The sequence below is a fragment of the Dendrobates tinctorius genome, unplaced genomic scaffold (genome assembly GCF_039654945.1).
Source record: "Dendrobates tinctorius isolate UK_male_01 unplaced genomic scaffold, ASM3965494v1 ptg000079l, whole genome shotgun sequence".
Lineage (NCBI taxonomy): Eukaryota > Metazoa > Chordata > Amphibia > Anura > Dendrobatidae > Dendrobates > Dendrobates tinctorius.
In genome coordinates this window covers 18,596,095-18,618,497 of record NW_027361747.1, presented here as the reverse complement: position 1 = coordinate 18,618,497, position 22,403 = coordinate 18,596,095, and the positions used below count along the sequence as shown (strand labels likewise).

At 46.8% G+C, this 22,403-nt stretch overlaps 1 protein-coding gene across 4 annotated transcripts in view; it reads right to left on the bottom strand.

The window, feature by feature from the left end:
• CEP135 (centrosomal protein 135) overlaps positions 1–22,403 on the bottom strand; it is a 234,113-nt gene that overhangs the window by 31,583 nt on the left and 180,127 nt on the right. For all 4 annotated transcript variants that reach the window (XM_073583574.1, XM_073583575.1, XM_073583573.1 and 1 more), the window contains 2 exons: positions 17,866–18,075; positions 14,366–14,568 (listed from right to left, as the gene is read on the bottom strand). In XM_073583574.1, the coding sequence (XP_073439675.1) occupies positions 14,366–14,568; positions 17,866–18,075 (413 nt within the window). The remainder of the gene's footprint in view (positions 1–14,365; positions 14,569–17,865; positions 18,076–22,403) is intronic.

Below are 22,403 nucleotides of genomic sequence, written 5' to 3'. Positions count from 1 at the left end.
GGTGCTGGTAAAGTGGGAGATTTGACACTGTGGACAGTGCTTGATTGGAGCCAATTTAATCCTACAACAGGACAATGACACAAAGCACACCTCCAAATTATGCAAGAACTATTTAGGGAAGAAGCAGGCAGCTGGTATTCTATCTGTAATGGAGTGACCAGCGCAGTCACCAGATCTCAACCCCTTTGAGCTGTTGTGGGAGCAGCTTGACCGTATGGTACACAAAAGATGCCCATCAAGCCAAACCAACTTGTGGGAGGGGCTTCTGGAAGCATGGGGTGAAATTTCTTACCTCAGCAAATTAACTGCTAGAATGCAAAAGGTGTGCAATGCTGTAATTGCTGCAAAGGGAGCATTCTTTGACGAAAGCAAAGTTTGAAGGAGAAAATTATTTCAAATAAAAATCTTTTTTTTCGAACCTTGTCAATGTCTAGACTAGATTTTAAATTCATTTGGCAACCCATTTGATTAATAAAAGTATGAGTTTTCACGGAAAACACAAAATAGTCTGGGTGACCCCAAACTTTTGAACGGTAGTGTACATCAGATGTTCAGCAATGTTGGCAAATTTGCTGAAAGACCTACGGATGAGGCCCTGAGCCATGTGGTGACAGAAGATCGCTCCCCAACCTAGGAGACTGGCGTCGGTGGTCACCACCAGCCAGTGAACTGGAAGAAAAGACCTTCCCTGACTCAATGAGGATGTCAATGTCCAACACCTGAGAGACCGCCTGACCCGCTGTGACAGGCGAAAATGGCGGTCCAGAGAGGACGATTTCTGTCCCAAACTGTCAGCAATGCCTGCTGCAGAGGATAGAGATGAAGTTGAGCGAACGGTACTGCCTCGATTGTCGCCACCATTTTCCCCAGGACCTGCATGCCGAACCGCAGGGAGTGCGGGCGGGCAAGAGAAAGCTTCTGGGTCCCCTGGGTCAGTGCTGAGACATTCTCTGGAGCGAGAATAACCAACCATTGGGAAGTGTTCAGGATCATCCTGAAAAAGGAAATTCGCTGGAATGGAGCTGGGGAGGACTTGGTTAGGTTTACCAGCCAACCCAAATGAGTGAGTGTCCACAGCGATGCTTATACACTCTGCACAGGCCTGAAGGGACTATCCCTTGATGAGCACGTCATCTAGGTAGGGCAGGATCACCGCGCCCCGAGAGTGCAGAATAGACATGACGGCTGCCATGACCTTGGTGAACACTCTGAGGGAGGTGGCGAGACTGAAAGTGCTCGTCGCCGATAGCTAAGCGTAGAAATCTTTGGTGACCTGCAAAGTTTGGTATGTGAAGATACGCATCCTTTATGTCGACGGACGTGAGGTATTCCCCTTTCTCCAGCGAGGTGATGACTTAACAGAGAGACTCCATTCTGAAGTGACGAACCCTGACAAACCTGTTTAACAGTTTTAAGTCCAGAATGGGGCGCATGGTTCCGTCCTTCTTTGGAACCACAAAAAGGTTTGAGTAAAACCCCTTGAACCTTTCTGTGTGTGGGATCGGGACAACGACTCAGTCCTTACGGAGTGCATGTATGGCTTGATGGAAAGGGGCTGCATGTGCCTGTCTTTGTAAGATGCGACTGGAAGAAGAGTGTTGGGGGGGGGGGACGCAAATTCTATTTTGCATTCAGAAGACACCAGATCTATGACCCATTGGTCGTGAATGACCGCAAGCTAGACTTGACAAAATAAGAGTAGACGGCCGTCTACCCTGCCTGTGTCCTCCGGATACTGCAATGAGTCATTGAACAGAAAACTTGCAGGATGTGGTACCCTTGGGTCCGGACCGCGAGGGTCTGCTTTTCTAGGAATCAGAGGGCTTGTACGAGGGTTGGGGATCCCTGTCCCTACGCGGGGGATGGGCTGAGTTAGAGGAAGCGGGTGCGGATGACCAGCTTGCGGTGCTGCGAAATGGCCGGAAGCGAACCTGGTTTTGGCTTCGAAAGGGCCGACTGGGTCTTTGCTGAGGAAGGAATTTACTCTTTCCTCCAGTAGCATCGGAGATAATTTGGTCTAGTTTCACTCAGAACAATCGCCCGCTCTGGTAAGGTAGAGAGGTTAAAGATTTTTTGTAAGCAGAATCTGTCCGTCACTCACGGAGCCACAGTGCTCTCCTGATAGTAATGGTGTTTGCGGCTGCTAAAGCGGCACAGTTAGCTGCATCTAGAGAGGTATGCACAACGTAATCCCCGGCCCGGGCAATCTGGTAAGTGAAACTGACCGCCTCAGGAGGCAGGTTATTGTCTCGTCTGGCTTCAGCCCAGGTTACCATAGCTCTTGCCACTCATGTTGTGGCAAAAGATGGGGAAAGTGCCGCGCCAGCGGCTTCAAAGACTGACCACGCGAGATTATCAATCTGTCGATCAGTGGGGTTTTTAATAGACGAGCTGTCAGACAACGACAAGAGAGTCTTGGAAGCAAGACGTGATATGGGTGGATTCACTGCAGGGGACTCTGTCCACTCCTTCCTTAGAGTAGGAGCAAAGGGGTACCGCGAATGCAGCGGCTTTTGCCCTGTAAATCGCTTGTTTGGGTGACTTTTATGTCTCTGGACAATGTCCGTAAATTCAGGGTGGTTAGCAAACACCCTGTGAGGGTGTTTGATCCTCTTAAAGGACACAGTGTGTTCCGACTAGTCCTGGGTTCCTCGTCTACTCTGAGCTTTATTGACCGTGTCAACGAGAGAATCTAGAGACTCCTGGTACTCTTGGGAGTCTGGGTCTGCAATATTTCGAGTGTTCGCTGTGAACCCCTGGTGAGGGAGAGCGGGAAAAGCACCGGAATGCTTGGTGGACGAGCTATGAGGACGTTTCCTAGAAGATTGCAAGTCTTCTGCTTTTGATCGGCCCCTGTCTGAGGAAGACTCTCGCTTGGGTGAGGGGCTTTCCACGCAAGACAAAATGATGCCCTGGCTTGAGGAGGAATCACGGAAGGATTCTATAGCTTTAGCCAGGGAGGCCATGGACTGTGCCAGCGACGTGGCCTACTCAGCAGAGCTAGGTCCACTAAGGTCGGCATTAGCGGAGGGCTCCTGAGCGCATGAAGAGTTGCAGGCTGAACAGAACGGAATACGGTGTTCCCGTGGTAGAGGGGCCTTACATGCGGTACATAAGGCATACACCGCTGTGTGTGTCTTATTAGCCTTCTTAGATGCCTTTGACTGAGACATATTGTAAAAGCTGCTATGAGACTACTGCAGGAAAGGGGTTAAGTGCTGTGTCCAGCTTACCCAGGTCCTGTGTCCGTGCACCCAAAAGAGATAGTAATCCGCCTGGCGGTGTATCAGGTGCGTCCCCGGTGACCATCTGTTGCAATAATGGAAAACGGGGTGCTCACTGCTTTTAATCTGGTGCTCAGAGGAAAAAATAGAATATATATGAAAAAGAACCTCGGCACACAGTATAATATCAATCTGTTATTTTATTCATCCAAAAAAGGCACAATTAGGTGTAGTGAGACCAATGTTATACAGACATAATATCAACGTTTCGGCTATTTAAAGCCTTTCTCAAGATTTTATCTGTATAAAAACATGGTCCATACATATGTTGCCATTTGGACTTCTCATGCATTCAATTCATGTGAGACATATATGAAAACCACCAAAGGAGTGACTGTCCAGGGGGCGCACAAGTCGTTGCTGGTGAGAGCCGCGGTGAGCCATCTGTTGCAGCCACACATGCAGTGGCGGTGCGGCGAAGGCAGAAGTGATGGTCCCCCGGGAATAAGTTGGCGTTTCTCGTGAGGAACGAGAAGCGCCAGAAAATGTGGGCGGAGCGAGGACAGAGAGCAGAGACGCAGCCGTGGCGCTTCTCGTCTTGAAGAAGCGCCTGAAACGTGGGCAGACCCAGGCCTAGTCCAGCCAGAAGCCGGGGACAAGATTTGCGGTGGCGAGCGCCGACCTGGGGGAAGCGCCGAAGGGACAACCATCCCCTCGGGGGTCAGGACCATCTCTGCGCCTAGAAAGGAGCCCTCCTGCTGACCAAGGACGCTGCACTGTACTTACTGGCCAGATGCAGCAGAGCCAGATACGAAGGTATGCTGGCCACACAGATCTCCATCAATTTGCCATCCCTTTGATAGGGAGGCGGAGAGGACCCATTCGCCTCCTTCCATCATCCACTTTATGGCAGTGGTGATGCAGTGGGGCTGCACGGACACGGTTGGGGTGCCTCTGCATATTCCCTGGGTTCATCCTTTGGGGTGGGGGCAGGGTTTTTGTCCGGCTGAATGCCTGGCTCCAGAAGGTGATACATGGGGACGACACTCCATGTTCCTGTCTGTTGTCGATACGGGGACAGCGGACCCATGAAAGGGACCCTTCGCCCTTGAAGTGAGCCCAGGCATGGCATAGAGATGATGCAGCAGGGGGTACGGGAAGACCACACTCCGTGTTCTCGCCTGTTGATGATTTTGAGAGATCGGGGCCTTGAAAGGACCCGTTGCCCCTTGATCCATTTTGAAAAATCAAAGAAAAGTTTAAACAGGGATTTGTGTGTGTACTCACCGTAAAATCCTTTTCTTCGAGACACTCATCGGGGGACACAGGACCATGGGTGTATGCTGCTGCCGCAAGGCAGTTAGCTCCTCCTCCGCAGTATACACCTTCTTGCTGGCTCTAAGCGAACCAGTTCAATGCAAAAGCAGTAGAATACGTACAACATGTCAAGAAACCCAACTATCAAAAAGAGCCATCAAGCCAACAGGGTGGGTACCGTGTCCCCAATGAGTGTCTTGGAGAAAAGGATTTTACGGTGAGTACACACAAAAATCCCTCTTTCTCCTTCCCCTCATTGGGGGGACACAGGACTATGGGACGTCCCAAAGAAGTCCCTGGGTGGGAAACTGACCCAACGGTTTAAGCCACAAATACCAACTGTTTATAGGTGTGCTACCGCTGCCTGCAGAATCTTTCTACCCAGACTCGCATCTGCTGAAGTCTGAGTGTGAATATTGTAGTGCCCTGGCGTGTGCCCTGATCCCTGCTGGAATAGGTTTGCCTCTGACGCGGTAAGATTCCTGAATAGCTAAATGAATCCACCTGGCTATTGGCGACCTTGAAGCAGCGAATCACTTCCTGTGACCCTCGGGGAGCGCTAACAGCACGTCCGTCTGGCGAAAGGATGCTGTTCGTGACACATACCTCCAGAGAGCTCTCACTAGGTCCAAAGTGTGAAGGGACTTTTCTACGTGGTGCACCGATGCCGGACAAAACGAGGGCATGACAATGTCCTCGTTAATGTGAAAAGAGGAAACGACCTTTGGCAGAAAAGGGGGGGGGGGGTGGTCTGAGAACCACCTTATCCCGGTGAAAAATCAGAAACGGGGCTCGGCAGGATAGAGCAGCCAACTCTGAAACCCGTCGGACTGACGTTATAGCAATGAGAAAAGCGGTTTTCCATGAGAGGTACGTTAACAAGACATCTTGCAGTGGCTTGAAAGGAGATTCCTGCAGAATTGAGCTCCAAACAGCAGAAAATGGTCGCACTCCAAGGGATGAATTATATTCGTTTATTGACACATAAATTACATGTCAAGTCGGGGTAGTGGTGAAAAGTGCAGAGGCGGACAACGGCCGTTTCGCGCTATCACGCTTCTTCTTCTTGGACCCATAGAAGCGCTTTGATAGCGCGAAACGGCCGTTGTCAGCCTCTCTGCACTTTTCACCACTACCCCGACTTGACATGTAATTTATGTGTCAATAAATGAATATAATTCATCCCTTGGAGTGCGACCATTTTCTGCTGTTTGGAGCTCAAGATTGATTGCTACGAGGTGAAGAACCCGGGAATAGCTTAGTGTGGATCTAATGCCGGCCGTACATCACCTGTGCAAGCAAGGTAAAAGCGGTGCCGTCCGCTCTGTATCTTAGTGGTCTCATTCCTGCAGAATACCTAGGACCAGGTTAATGTACCAGGCGTCCAGGGAAGCTCTATAGGGAGGCACCACATGGGAGACCCCCAGAATGAAAGTCTTCACCTGTAGATTAGAAGCAATCCTGTGCTGAAATAGGACGGACAAAGCTGAGATTTGTCCTTTGAGGGAGCTCGGTGCTAGACCAGAGTCCAGGCAGGCTTAAAGAAATTCTAAAATGTTGGGAATGGAAAAAAATGAGCGGAGGACGATCGCGGTCTCTGCACCACGCAAAAAAGACTTTCCATTTGCGGTTATAGATACGCGCCGAGGTGGGCTTTCGAGCGCTAATCATCATAGTAACTACATCCCTGGAGAACCCCGGCTGGGTGAGGACCCAGGATTCAACGGCCAGGCCGTTAAACACAGGGCCCCTGAATTCTGGTGGTAAATCAGACCTTGGGAAAGTAGATCCGGAAAATCCGGTAGTCGCCAGGGGATCTTGGCAACTAGTTGCACTAGCTCTGCATACCATGCCCGACGATGCCAGTCTGGGGTGACCAGGATTACTGGGGCCCCTCCCGACTTGACCTTCCTGATGACTTTTGGAAGCAGTGATAACAGGGGAAATGCGTACGGGAGACAAAACTGATTCCACGAAAGAACCAAGGCGTCCACGCCGATGGCCTTTGGGTCCCAGGACCGAGCAACAAACTCTGGCGTTTAACCTGGAAGCCATGAGATCCACATCTGGGATTCCCCAATGATGACAAATCTGTTGAAAAACGTCTGGCTGAAGAGACCACTCCCCTGAAGCAAGACCCTGCTGGCTGAGAAAGTCTGCCGCCCAGTTCTCTACGCCTGGAGTGTGAACTGCTGAGATCACTGAGTGATTCCTCTCGGCCCAAAGGAGAATGTGTTCCACTTCGCGCATGGTCGCCCTGCTGCGGGTGCCCCCTTGGTGATTGATGTAAGCCACGGCCGTGGCATTGTCCGACTGAATCCGGACAGGGTGACCCGCCAGGAGATGATGCCTTTGCTTTGGGGGGACTGGAAAGAAAAAAAACATTTTGGAGGGCGAGCGACAAATTCTATTTTGAATCCGGAGGATACCAGATCTCTGACCCAAGCGTCGTCCACGATGCAGAGCCAGACATGGCGAACCCACAGCAGGCGACCGCCTACCCTGCTGGTGTCGACCGGAAAATGCCTTGAGTCATTTGATTGAAAATCTGTGGGACCTTGATCCCTTAAGATTTGGAGTGGTTGGGATAGTTCTTCCCCAGCGGATTGGATCTATATGAGATTTGACGATCTCTGTCCCCCTGAGTGGGGCGACCTGAGCCAGCAGGATTGGTCGAGGTGACCCACCCGAGGCTGCGGAAGAACTGAAAACGGGCCTACAGTTGGTGACGAAACAGTCGCCTAATCCTTTGTTGGGGCAGAAAGTTACTTTTCCGTCCTGCGGTGTCCGAGATAAGTTGATCTAGCTTCTCACCGAATAAGCGACCGCTTTGGTAAGGCAGAGAAGTTAGGGACTTCTTCGATGTTGAGTCTGCTCGCCATGTCCTGAGTCACAGAGCTCTTCTAATTGAGATAGCACTCGCGGCCGCAAGTGCCGCGCAGTTAGCTGCGTCCAGGGAAGCATTAATCAAGTAGTCTCCAGCCAAAGCGATCTGATTTGCGAGATACACTACCTCTGGTGAAGGTCAGTACCCTGCAGGGCTCTATTTAAAGACTCTGCCCAGGATACCATGGCCTTAGCCACCCATGTTGCCGCGAAGGAAGGAGAGAGCTGATCCCGAAGCTTCAAAAACTGAACGAGCAAGGCTCTCTGTTAGACGATCTGTGGGATCCGTGAGGTAGAACCAGGGCTGTGGAGTCGGTAAGCCACAGTTGCGACTCCGACTCCTGGATTTTATCAGGCTCCGACTCCGACTCCTTCATAAATGGCCAATTCATAACAACAAATTTACTGTTGTAAAATATTAAACATCGTGCTTATTCAGTTTCTCACCATCATATAAGTAATCAGACCACTTAGAGCAAAAACTACATTTATTAGAATACAATTAGAATATAGCAAATAACTTTTATAAACTTTTCTAAACTGTAAGTAAATATGCAATAAACACTTTTATGCAGTTAATAAGAAGAAATCTATAAATTTGTCCTCAGAAAAAGTATTGCCTCTGTCAGATCCTCCTTCATGGATACCCTCAAATCTGATCTAATTATTTTGAGAGCAGAGAACAACCTCTCTACACTAACTTGTGTTGGTGGCAAAGCAGTAACCACTCGGGCAACATCTCTAACAATTTCAGGATACAGAGGAATCGCTTGTTGCACTGTTATTTTTGATGAACGGTCAAATTTCTCAATTTCTTTTAGTGCACATGAAAAATTCTGCTGAAATGTACTGGCTGTGTTCCTTGATGGGGATGACTCTTCTTCTATGCGGGAACGCTTTGCACGGTCCTTGTGATCCAAATATTTTTCGAAATTAAATTCTTCATCAGTTGATGATGAGGGTGAAGATGTGGCAGGACGACCAAATTCTTCTTGTTCCTTCTGACTGTTCTGCAACCCTTTCATCCTTACTGCTATTTCAAACAGAGCTTCTTTTCCTTTACTTAGCTGTTGATCATCTAGAAGAATCCGATGCATTGGGTCTACATAAACAGCTGCCAAAAGAATGTTATTTTGTAATAGTAGCTCCTCTCTCCGTTTCATTGATGTAGCAATGCCACTTGCAATTAACCCTCCTCTTTGGGACAGGCGAAACATCAGGTTCTTCCACTCCTTTAAGAAAATACCTGGAGTTAAGTCCTCTGCTTGTAATTTTTTAGTCACTGTAAATGGGTGCTCTAGCAATTTTTCCAGCTCAGTCACCTGATTCCACTGACTTTCATTTAGCGTCAGTTGAGGGTTAGCCATGTCTACAAGAAAGGTTTTCAGTTCAACCAAGCGCTGAATCATTAAGTAAGTACTGCCCCATCGTGTGGCTTGATCAATAATTGCCCCTTTTCCAGCACGTCTCTTCAAAATTGAGTCAACTTTAGGGGTTCTGGCAACAGTAGCCAATTTTCTCACCTTGCCAATCAGTGCAGCAGCATGTCCTTCTTGCAGACTGTCTCTTATAGCCAGCTGTAGCGTATGCACAACACAGCGCATGTGATGAATGAAAGAACATTGACACAGTTTCAACAAGATCATCTAAACTATCATGTTGCTGTTCATCTGAAGCAACTTCAGTTTGCTCCTCAGTTACAATACTGTGTTCCTCTATTTCAAACATTTCTGTGTCTGTGGACCCAGAATGTTCTTCTAGCTGCTGGTCACCATCATTACTCTCATTCATTAGCTTAATAGTACTTATCATATTTGAAGCATTGTCAGTTACGACAGAAAGAACTTGCTCTTTTTTAAGTTCATAGTCTTGCAGAACCTTTTCCACCAAGACCTGGAGAAACTCACTGGTGTGATGAGCTTTGGTGTCTTTTACTGGTGTCTTTGGTTACCAATGTCTTGGTAACTATTTCATTTTTGTCACAAACAAATCGGACATTGATGGCAAAATAGTTCACTCTGTGACGTGTGCAGGCATCCATTTTAAGAAACAGAAAGCGTCCCTTGAGAGTCTTTTTAAGTTCTTCCTTTTGTTTAAAAGCTTCTTCTATTACTAATTTTCTAATACTCTCTCTCTCCAGAGAAACACCAAGCTTGCAGGCCATTTCCCCATTCAGACACATAAAAGCTGGTCGTGAAAATAATGAAATAGGCACACTATCCTTTACAACAAGCTCTATGATGTTTTTTAAATGTATCTACTGTCATTGTCACAGTAACTTTGTCACTGACAAAATATCTTGCAACTGATGGCTGCAAAGTTCTCTGCTCCTTTGTTTGGCTGGAAGAGCTGGGCACTGGTTCATTGGTTTGGATGCAGTCTTTCTCATCCACTGCTTTCAGTACTTCTGGATGAAAGCGCTGTAAATGTCTCTTTAGATTAGAAGCTCTGGTAGGAGCATTTTTATCTTTGCCTGAATATGCACTCATCTTGGCTTCACAGCATTTGTTTTTGTCTGGATCATTTGTCATACACTGACAGACATAATGTTTTATATCTTGAGTGATGGTGAAATGTTCAAATACAGCTGATTTAATGTGATGCTTCTTTGACATTCTCAGGTTTTTAATTCTGCATTCACAATCCAAATGACAATTGTTTTTCCTAAAAACAATTGTACAAAATTATTGCCAGGTCGTACAACTGATATAGTGGTCAGTAATACTGTTATTATTCCTCATGTACTCACAGTTAACTGATGCAAAGTTTGTTGAAAGGATAATACTTCTTACAGTCTTCCTCTTCTGAGTAGCAGGCAGCTGTGAGATGCTTGGAAGACGCACACCTAGTATGATCTAGTCTAGAAGAGGACCTTTACTACTCAGAATTTGCAACACATTTTCACTTTCAGTTTCATACATTGTAAGTAGGGGGGTTGGGGCAGCATGAGGTTAACCAAGTATAAGATTAGATAAGGGCAGTGGAGAACAGTGACACACAAGAAGTAAGAAATGTCTCTATCTCCAGCAGAACTGCTTATCACTGTTGTTCATAGTTTGATAGAACATATATATTTGAGTAACATTTATAAAATTCATATGAAAGTTCAATTATGAAATATTCATACATTTTTTTTAAAGCTGGAGTCGGAGTCGGTACATTTCTACCGACTCTGACCAAAACTATCTCCGACTCCACGACTCCGACTCCACAGCCCTGGGTAGAACAGCAGGGTTTTGGAGGCCAAGTGCGATACGAGTGGATCCACTGGAGGGGATTCTGACCATTTTTTGCGGAGATCAGAAGCAAATGAGTATCTCGCTTCAAGTGCCCTCTGACCTGAGAAATGCTTGTCTGGCCGCTCCCTATGCCGCTGCACTGTCCTCGAATTCTGGGTGACTGCCAAACACCCTATGAGGACGTTTGGCCCGTTTAAATGACACCTTTTGTACCGTGGGGTAAGAGTGGATTCCTCATCATTCTTCAGGGTTTGATTGACGGTCTCAATGAGACTATCAATTGTCTCCTGATAACCATGCGCATCCAAATTGAGGGGCCCATTTTAGTCATAGTTCAAGTTCTGCTCGCTACCGAACTCTGGCGAGGGGGACCGAGAGACGAAGCTCATGGATGCCGAGGCGCCAGAGGGCATGGGAGACGCAGTATGGTTTGTTTCCTCTGCGACTGCCTAGAGTGAGAGCGGCCCTTGCAGGCCGAAGCTTACTATGAGGTGGAGGATCTCTCTAAGGCTATTTTCACACTTGCGTTTTTTTGCGCTGCGTGCGCAGTGCAAACGCGCATAAAAACGCATCATGTGTTTTTAATGCGTTTTCTTGTTTTTTGCGCATGGATTTTGCAAAAAAACCATGCGCATGTCAGCGCTCCCATAGACTTTAATGGGTTTTGGGTGAATTTCGTGCGCATTGCGTGCGCATGCGTTTTTTTGAGACAGGTCGGACGCACAAAAAATGCAACAGGATGCATTTTGTGCGCCCGGGCGCACACTACAAAACACGTACGCGCATACAAACGCCTGACAATGCGCACCCATGTTAAGTATAGGAGAAAAAACGCATGCGCATGTATGCGCAAAAACGCAGCCCAAAAAAACGCAAGTGTGAAAGTAGCCTAAGACAGGCAAGCTACTGTCCCTACCCCTGTTGGGGGCCAGAAGGGACTCAATCGCTCTAGTTAGTGACGACATGGACAGCGACAGAGACGAAGGCCATTTAGTAGGGCTAGGTACACTGGGCTCTGTCGCAGCGGAGGGCTCCTGAGCGCGTTTGAAATCGCAGGCTAGCATAATTGATTATTCTGCACCCTCGGGAAAACAATCCGACATGAGGTACATGAGGTGAATAACACCGTATGAGTCTTGGCCTTTCTGGACATGCTGTACCTCTGGCTGATATGGACTATATGCTGATGGGGCGGTTGCAATAGTCTATATTAAGTGCAGTTCTAAAAATCAGCGCAGCCTTGCCGGCAAAATAGGGCTGCAGCACTTACCCTGGTCCTGTGCCCCTGAGCGTCCTGTAGGGTTGCAGTGAGACCTGTGGCTTGTCAGTGGCCGAAATTCAAAAAGAGGCGCCTCTCTGCGAAGCGCCGACAGGTGGGTGGGCCCCGCCAGATATACACGTGCCTGAAGGCGGAACCCGCGGCCTACGGCCCAGTACAGGCTGAAGCCGTGGGCTAAAGTTTCGGTGCCGGCTGGAAGAATGCCGGGGGGCGCGCCGTGAATGTGGGGCCGCCTGCACACGGGTCGGAAATAGCGCTGTCGCTGGCCGGAAGCTGCAGGTACAATGTGGGCGCCGGCTGAAAGAACGTCGGGGCCTCGACGACGAAGAGGAACGCAGTGCTGCAGGAGCCGTCCTAGCCCACCCTCCATGGGAAATCCGCCAGGTTAGGCCTGTTTCACACATCCGTTTTTTTGTGTCCGCCAAACGGATCCGTTTCCGTTTTTTGCCGCAAACGGATGCTACCGGATCCGTTTTTTTTGACGGATCCGCGGTAGCCGCTAATGCAAGTCTATGGGAGAAAAAAAACGGATCCGCCAAAAACATGGCGGATCCGTTTTTTAACGGAAAACGACGGATTTGGATGGATTTAAAAAAACGGAAGTGTGATCCAGGCCTTAGAGGGGAGGGGGGCTGTGTAATGAACGGTGCAGGCACCCTTAATCCGTCTTCCCTTGTAGGGAATGAGGAAAGGGACCGTTCGCCTCCTTCCATCACCACAGTTTTCAGTATTGGTGATGCAGTGGGGGCCGCACAGACTATCTATGTGCCTCTGTGCAGCCTAGGGTTTCATTACCTCAGGGTTGACAGGGCTGTGTCCGGCATGGTGTCCCACGTCGCAGGAGAGGATACGTGGAGGCGACACTCCACGTGCTCGCCTGTTGTTGGTTTGGGGAGATCAGGACCCTTTCAATGGGGTCCGTCACCCCTCTCTCCTCTTCATGGTTGGGGGGGGGGGGGGGGGGAAGATGGCCTGAAAACCAGACCTGTGTGCTTCCTACGGACACTAAGAATGAACTGGTTCGCTTAGAGCCAGCATGAGGGTGTATACTGCGGAGGAGGAGGAGCAAACCATTTTTGTGTTCACTTAGTGTCAGCCTCCTAGCGGCAGCAGCATGCACCATAGTCCTGTGTCCCCCAATGAGGCGAAGGAGAAAATAATTTTTGCAATTTGGTTCAATGAAAAACTTTGCACTGTTTAGTTTTAAGGCTGTTTATTCAATGATGGCTGCAGAATGAGATTAACTAAGAATAACCCCTAGTTGGTCCCAAACTAATTTTCTCTCAAAAAATAAAAAAGTGAAAATACTATTTCCCAAAACATAGAGACTACCCCTCTGGGAGAAATTGTGTGCAGTTGTGGGATCCTGGCATGATAAGCGGCTTTCTACAACCCTCCAGGTCAGCATTTGCAGTCATAATGAAAGCTATCTCAGGTTATGAGATATTGTGGATTTAACAGAAAGCTGCCCGAAGCATGAAAACAACATTTACCGATGTAATCAATGTGACAGTTGATTTAATGCTGTGGCAGCATTCCTTTAGTCAAAACACCAGAACTGATATGTTATTCTGATTTATCATATTTTAAGAAACACTCATCCACCCTACCCCCCCAAATTTGGGAAGAAAATGGAAGTGCATCTTGTAGTCCAAATGTAGCTTATCTGGTTCACCGAGGAGTTACTGGAGGCAGGATCAATGCTGCAGGAAGCAGGCGGCGGTCTCCAGCAAAATGGTACCACTGACGCATGCAGAAATCTACATCTCGGCTCGTCATTCAGCCGAGGTCCCAATCTGCATATGGGCAGCTGCCATTTTGCTGGAGACTGCCAAAGGTTAATCAGAGCATACGCTGCGCCCAGCACCATTTTTCGCTAGAATGCTGTGATATGAAAGTGTGCAAACGCTGCCCACGGCAAGGGTGGAGCAAGCACAAAATTTAAAAAATGAAACTCATACAAATTGTGATGACAGATTCTGTCATCACGATTTGTATGAGCCTCCTTTTTTAAATTCCACTGCAGGGCCACCCGTCCAGGTGGCCCTGCAGATGTTTGCAAAGCTACACCCCCATCATACTTGGACAGACTGGGATGATAGCAGCTGTAACAGCTTGGCAACAGCTGCAGAAACACAGGTTGTGCAAAACTGCTGTCCCCATACAAGAGTGTTGCACAACCTGTGGCCCTCCAGCAGCAGATCTCCCCCATAACAATGTCAGCAGACATGTTATTAAATATATATCACATTTTTTGCTTCAATTTTTTTTTCTATTTTCCTCCTTTAAACCCTAGGTGCGTCTTATAGTCTTAAAAATACGCTACTCATTAAATGATCATATTAAACAATGATCAAATTGTCGGGATTATTGAAGAGTGTAAGAGTTTTATAGGAATCTCAGATAGAAAGGATACTCACAGTTTACTGTCAGCTAGGGTCAGCTTATCTTTCAGCAGCTGAATCTCCGATTCCTTCTCATGTGAACTTAGATGACTCTGGAACTCCTTCTCTCGGTTTGTAGCTAGCAAAGTCTCCAGATTCTTAATTGTGAGCCTTTCACTTGCTAACTGTTTCTTTAAAAGTTCAGCTTCAGACTTCATGTCTTCCAGTTCATCTAGGACCTTGAGAAGAATAGACAATAAAATGCTTTGATGAGAAAGTCCAAATCACTGTAAACTTCCTTACAGGGGGGTATGGCAAGCACTATGGCCACATACAACAACTGAGGTGCCTGCGTACAGCGGCAGGTTTACACACAATGGACTGGCGCATGTTAGTGCCGTCAACTCCTGCTCTGTGGGGAGCAAACAGAGGTGCACACGGACTCCGCAATCCATAGATGTGATTGGCTATTTTTCCATACTGCTGATTTAACCTGGCCTAAAAGTGGTCAAACACATGAAATAATTCGCTAAGCCCCAAATGCAGTTTATCTTAAGGGGAAGAACAGTGTCAGCTACGCCCAGACACCTCTGGATCAGCATGCTGAAATCCAACCTGCCTGATCTTTTTCTGACATCAACCATCAGGGAAACGTCAGGTGACTACATACATATTAAGTCGTTGGACAATCCTGATGAAATTGTCGGGTTTAGCCTGGGTATTGTGCATTTATTTTATAGTTTCCTGTTCTTGTATCATTTCTGGGAAAAACAAGCCTGAGAATTTAAGTTAGACAGGAGTCATAAAGGAGACGTTACTGTAATTAAGAATTAATTACTAATGTTATCACAGCATCAGTACTCAAGTGTTGACTACTCAAGTCCATCTTCAGCGAAGGCCCCGTGAAACCCTGCTGCTACGTAGCAGAAAGACACTGATGAAAACAGAAGGGTATTGAAGGCAAATACTCAGTTTACATATATTTATACATCACCCAATTGAATTATTTATTTATATAGCACCATTAATTCCATGGTGCTGTACATAAGACAGGGTTACATCAAATTACAAATATCACTTACAGTAAGCTAACAATGACAGGCTGGTACAGAGGGAAGAGGACCCTGCCCTTGCAGGCTTACATTCTACAGGATTATGGGGAAGGAGACAGTAGGATAGGGGTTGCAGTATATTTGATGGTGTTGAGGCGGCCGCGTGGTTGTTACGGGTTGAAAGCTTTTTTGAAGATATGGGTTTTCAGATCCCGTCTGAAGGATCCAAATGTGGGAGATAACCGGCCGTGTTGGGGCACAGAATTCCAGAGGATGGGGGATATTTGGGAGAAATCTTGGAGGCGATTGGGTGAGGAGTGAATAAGCGTGGAGAAGAGAAGGAGGTCTTGGGAGGACCAGAGATTATGTGAGGAAAGATATTGAGAGATTAGTTCAGAAATATACGGAGGAGAAAAGGTTATGGATGGCTTTGTAGGTCAGTGTTAGTAGTTTAACCTGGATACCCTGGGAAATTGGGAGCCAGTGGAGGGATTTGCAAAGAGGGGAATGAGTGTTGCGAGGCGAGAGATTAATTAGTCAGGCAGCAGAGTTAAGAACAGACTGGAGGGGTGCGAGAGTGTTAGAAGGTAGGCCACAGAGGAGGATGTTGCAGTAGTCGAGGCGGAAGATGATGAGGGCATGCACAGGCATTATATTAGATTGAGGGTTGAGGAAAGGACAGATTCTGGAAATATTTTTGAGCTGGAGGCGACAGGAGGTGGTGACAACTTGGATTTGCGGTTTGAAGGACAGGGCAGAGTGAAGGGCTATTCCGAGGGAGCAGATTTACGGGACAGGGGAAAGAGTGATTTCATTTATTGTGATAGACCAGGTAGGGAAAATATGCGAGATAATTAGAATTATATTAATGTGCATATTCTACATACTGTATATACAATACACAATTACAAAATAGAAACAACATTTTCAAAACATCTCAATTTATTTAGCATTGAGTAAGAGCACCAGGAGCAGGAATCCCCACACTTAGAATGTTATCAGTGAGGTTATTAATAGTTGTCTGATTAATCAAGATCCTCTGCTGGCAGCTCCTTTTGCACATTTGCTGACCAATGACGTCCCAGATGTGCTTGATGGCAGACCAGACTAGAGATGCTGCAGGCCGTAGTACCTTGTGTAGTCCAGGCAGGTTTTTCACAGTAGGACGAGCAAAATGCGGCTTGGCACTGTTGTGTTGAAAAATGGTTCCTGGGACACTTTGGAGAAATTATTATAATACTTGTTCCAAGACCAAATCAATATAGAATGAAGACTAGACTGGTCCAACTGTAACCTCACATAACCGCTCGAAAAAGTAACCATGGTGAAAATGAAGATGGCAATGGAGGGCTATGCTCTTCATCCAAGAGTTCCGCTTTTTGTCTTGGACATAATGATAGCTGGATATTGGTGTGGATGGGAATGTAACACCAATTCTACTCCTGTGACTATGTTCTTTAGTAATTTTGTGGTGGGCCCATTGCTGTGGCCAGGCCGCATGTTGCTCATGCTACTGTGAGCAGCATGCATGGCCTAAATGTGCTACCATGATCTGAAGGGTGTCTGAACTTGTCTCCCAACGAGCACACGATTTCTTGATGTTACAGTTTCAACGTTGAGGAGTGTGTCGGTGTGTATATATATATATATATATATATATATATATATATATATATATATATATATATATATAGTGGGACTTGTATATTCACCACGATACTTGCAACATTTCAGCACCTTATTTGACTCCATTCTTAAGCCTGATGAGCTGAAACGTGGCATGTATCTTGGCGTATAATGTCCACCTTTTTACTTAAGTCAATTGGAGTGCTATTTCCTTTCTACTTTTTTCTACTTACTCAGCGTGTCCACATCGGACTTTATCTTTCTGAATCTTGCTCATATAGGTACTATTCACATGGTCAGGTTTTAAATACATCGGGTTCGGGACTGCTCTGATGGGTATGCCTTGGCGTTTGGTAGAGCGGCTTGGTATACATTTTTTGCAAAAAACGTATCAAGTAAAGACCTTGTTATCTTTTTACTAGCACTTGCTGTTTATTATTATATATATATATTTTTTACAACAGAGTAATTTTATATGTTTGTTATGCTGTGTTTCAGTCTTTTGGTAGTGTGAGCACTGTCCTACCGACTTGTTCGCTGTGTGCATGGCCCATGCATTTGTATTCAATTTTTTCTACATTTGAAGGATTTGGGCTGGTTGCCTGTATAAGCATTACATCCACAACTACAGCACTGTGCTATAGGAGAAAAGTAAGGGGTTGTTAGAAAATGTAATTATTTTTTTTCAAGTGCTATTCTTGTTTATGGGGCTGTGTACCAAACTACACAAAAACCATGACCAAGAGAGGCAACATTTCTGAAAAGCTAACCTTTGTGAAGTAAACACATTAAAATGTCTCCACAGGTAATCTTTTGGGAGCTTGCAGGTAATCATGCCTGAACAAAATTGGTACTTACTCGTTCATACTCCATGTTTCGTGCTGTTAGTTGCCTAGAGAACTGCTCTTTGCTGGAGTCCAGCTTCACACACAGTTCCCTCACTGATGCCAAGTCAGACAGAGCCAAAGCCTTCTCATCCAGCTCATGCCGCAGTTGCTCCTCATACTTGGACAAGGCTTTGGCCATGGAAGATATTTGAGTTTCATAAGCCTGATGAGCATTCATGTGCTGAAAGAGATAAATCCATAGATTACTGTAGAACTGACAACTTGTTAACTACATGTAATATAGTGTGTGTTGGAAGTACAGATCGGTGGGCACACAGTGGGATCCATCGACCACCAGCTCTCTTATGCCAGATGCCTGCATACATAGATGCCTTACAGTTCATGAAAAGTCATACCAACATAATAACGAGGCAAAGAACAAATTTCACAGAGCGAGCGGCCTAAGGGTACATCTACTTTAAGTGAAACACAAAGGTTATATAGGTTTAGACATTTTTTGGAGGACAAGCATAGTCTACAACAGACATTAAAGAGAATGTCCGACAACTAAATTCACATTTTTTATTTTGTTAGCAAATCTGTGCTGTATTATAACATACAACACCCCTATACATTTAGTTTCTACCTTTTGTTCCTCCTGAATTTGACTTCACTTCCTGCGTGAATCAGACATTGCCTCTATTATTGCAGTCGAGTGTGTTTTATTCTGCCGCATCTCTAATAAAAAATACATTTATTATCCGTCCGATGACTGTGATGACTAGCTCAAGAGTCCATTCCCTGCGGCTCCTTCTTGCTTTGCTCCCCTAGACTGACTGGTGTCCCCCTGTGTTTGCAATTCTGCAAGTTAACATTGACATGCCGAGTCCTAAAGGTGTGTAATATGCGCTCTTTTAGGATTTCGCTCTACTTGATGATTCAAGTGGTCATCTCGTGATCACTCACATGTGGGTTTGCAGATCCTGGGGTTCTGCAGTAGCTTCTTTCTTTCTTACAGTCACATGAGACTGTTATGTGACCCTAAGGTCCTGGCAGGATCTGCAGTCTTTGCAGAGATTGAACAGTACAGGAAGGAGCTTTCAGCTCCTTGTTCCACATTCAATTTTTCTGCCTGTCCCTGCTAACAGCGGATTGCACTAGTTAGTCCAATCAGCTGAGGCTTGCCACTGCTGGGCTTTGGGTACTTTCACACATCAGTTTTTTGCCATCAGTCACAATCCGTTGGCTAGTGGATGTGGTGAAAAACGGATTCGTCGCATCAAGTTTTTCCATCCGTTTCTTCCGGTTTTCGATGGATACATTCAGTGCGAAGTACAGTAAAATTACACTGACATGTTAGAATCAAAAGAATATTATATACACAGAATACATAATATACACATATACAGTACAGACCAAAAGTTTGGACACACCTTCTCATTCAAAGAGTTTTCTTTATTTTCATGACTATGAAAATTGTAGATTCACTCTGAAGGCATCAAAACTATGAATTAACACATGTGGAATTATATAATTAACAAAAAAGTGTGAAACAAGTGAAAATACTGTGTCTTATATTCTAGGTTCTTCAAAGTAGCCACCTTTTGCTTTGATTACTGCTTTGCACACTCTTGGCATTCTCTTGATGAGCTTCAAGAGGTAGTCACCGGAAATGGTTTTCACTTCACAGGTGTGCCCTCTCAGGTTTAATAAGTGGGACTTCTTGCCTTATAAATGGGGTTGGGACCATCAGTTGTGTTGTGCAGAAGTCTGGTGGATACACAGCTGATAGTCCTACTGAACAGACTGTTAGAATTTGTATTATGGCAAGAAAAAAGCAGCTAAGTAAAGAAAAACGAGTGGCCATCATTACTTTAAGAAATGAAGGTCAGTCAGTCCGAAAAAATGGGAAAACTTTGAAAGTGTCTCCAAGTGCAGTGGCAAAAACCATCAAGCGCTACAAAGAAACTGGCTCACATGAGAACCGCCCCAGGAAAGGAAGACCAAGAGTCATCTCTGCTGCGGAGGATAAGTTCATCCGAGTCACCAGCCTCAGAAATCGCAGGTTAACAGCAGCTCAGATTAGAGACCAGGTCAATGCCACACAGAGCTCTAGCAGCAGACACATCTCTACAACAACTGTTAAGAGGAGACTTTGTGCAGCAGGCCTTCATGGTAAAATAGCTGCTAGGAAACCACTGCTAAGGACAGGCAACAAACAGAAGAGACTTGTTTGGGCTAAAGAACACAAGGAATGGACATTAGACCAGTGGAAATCTGTGCTTTGGTCTGATGAGTCCAAATTTGAGATCTCTGGTTCCAACGACCGGGTCTTTGTGCAACGCAGAAAAGGTGAACGGATGGACTCGACATGCCTGGTTCCCGCCATGAAGCATGGAGGAGGAGGTGTGATGGTGTGGGGGTGCTTTGCTGGTGACACTGTTGGGGATTTATTCAAAATTGAAGGCATACTGAACCAGCATGGCTACCACAGCATCTTGCAGTGGCATGCTATTCCATCTGGTTTGCGTTTAGTTGGACCATCATTTATTTTTCAACAGGACAATGACCCCAAACACACCTCCAGGCTGTGTAAGGACTATTTGACCGAGAAGGAGAGTGATGGGGTGCTACGCCAGATGACCTGGCCTCCACAGTCACCAGACCTGAACCCAATCGAGATGGTTTTGGGTGAGCTGGACCGCAGAGTGAAGGCAAAAGGGCCATCAAGTGCTAAGCATCTCTGGGAACTCCTTCAAGACTGTTGGAAGACCATTTCCGGTGACAACCTCTTGAAGCTCATCAAGAGAATTGCAAGAGTGTGCAAAGCAGTAATCAAAGCAAAAGGTGGCTACTTTGAAGAACCTAGAATATAAGACATATTTTCAGTTGTTTCACACTTTTTTGTTAATTATATAATTCCACATGTGTAAATTCATAGTTTTGATGCCTTCAGAGTGAATCTACAATTTTCATAGTCATGAAAATAAAGAAAACTCTTTTAATGAGGTGTGTCCAAACTTTTGGTCTGTACTGTATTTATCTATCTATACACATATATATACACATACACACACATACATACACGCATCCACCCACAGTATCCCCCCAGGTCTATCCCTGGGACTGTGGCCCTCCCCGGGAAGTAGTACTTTCGTAAGCACTGTGAACTAGCGCTATCTTTGCCCTCGGTGGAGTATGCCACTTAAGTCATAAAAGAGTGCCCATGCCTTGGTCTGAAGGAGAGTAGGACGGAGCAACCAACAGCGCCCTCTGATGGAGGGCGAGGATGAGGGCACCAGTCATCTGCTGACGGACCACAACTCCCAGAGAGCCATGGTTCCGCAGCCATCACACGTTAATGCAGCCTGGGCAAGGAATATGACCGCCGAGATTAGATCCTCCTCTTTCCCGGCGGAAGTCTCGCAGCAAACGAGAAGCACCAGGGGGAGGGGGTCTTTGAAAACAAATGTGCGGGGAGAACCACCGCAACCTCATGCCGGGCCAGAGAGGGGCGGAGCTTCCTCGAAGCTGGGGCCTAAAATTTCTGATGCCTTCCGGAGAGCCTCCTAGGGACGTGACCAGACGCTTCCCGGCGGATGGCGAGGGAGGCGCTGACACTCCCACTCTGAGCCACGCACCGTATATCAGGGCATGTATAGTTTGCTAGTCCCGAACAGCATGCCTGGCTACAAGCGAGCGCAGGTGATCTAAGCTCCCCTTTTGTGCTGCGTGGATTCCATGGCACCCAGCATGGATCCACCGTGATGAGGCTTCAGCATGGGGGTGCGCGTTCCCCAGAAGCCCCTTTTGTGCGACCCTTGGACCCGCTGATGGATCTTTGCTGAAGGCCATAGGTTGCTCCCCATACAGCAGAGGAGAGATCCAGTCGCTTTAAGGGAATCTTCAGGACGGTACAGGGTAAGAGAACGCCTCAATCCACTATCCCTTAGAAGGGGTTGGAGAGGGACCATCTGCCTCCTTGCATCATCCGCTTTTAAAAGTGGTGAAGCAGTGGGGCTGCACGGATGCCATGTAGAGGCCTCTGTGCATCCTATGGGTTCAATCCCTAAGGATGGACAGGGCAGGTTGTCCGGCACAGGCCTGGCTGCGGTAGAGGGTACATGAAGGCGGTACTCCATGTGCTCGTCCGTAAGTTGGTGAGGGGAGTTCGGTTCCCTTTAAGAGACCCGTCGCCCTTGACTCAGCTCATGCATGGCATCCCACGTTGCAGGAGAGGATACGTGGAGGCAACACTCGCACGTGCTCGCCTGTTGTTGGTTGGGGAAATCGGAACCTTGAAAGGTTCTATTGCCCTTTCACCCAGGTTAAAAAATGAAAAAGTTAAAAATTCTGAAGACCAGCAGTCTTAGAGGGGAGGTGGGCTGTTAAAAGGACAGTGCAGGCACCCTAAATCAGTCTTCCCCATGGGGGATGAGGAGACGGACCGTTCGCCTTCTTCCATCACCGCAGTCTTTAGCATTGGTGATGCAGTGGGGGCCGCACGGGCTATTATTGTGACTCTGTACAGACTAGAGTTTCTCTACCTTAGGGAGGTCAGGGCTGTGT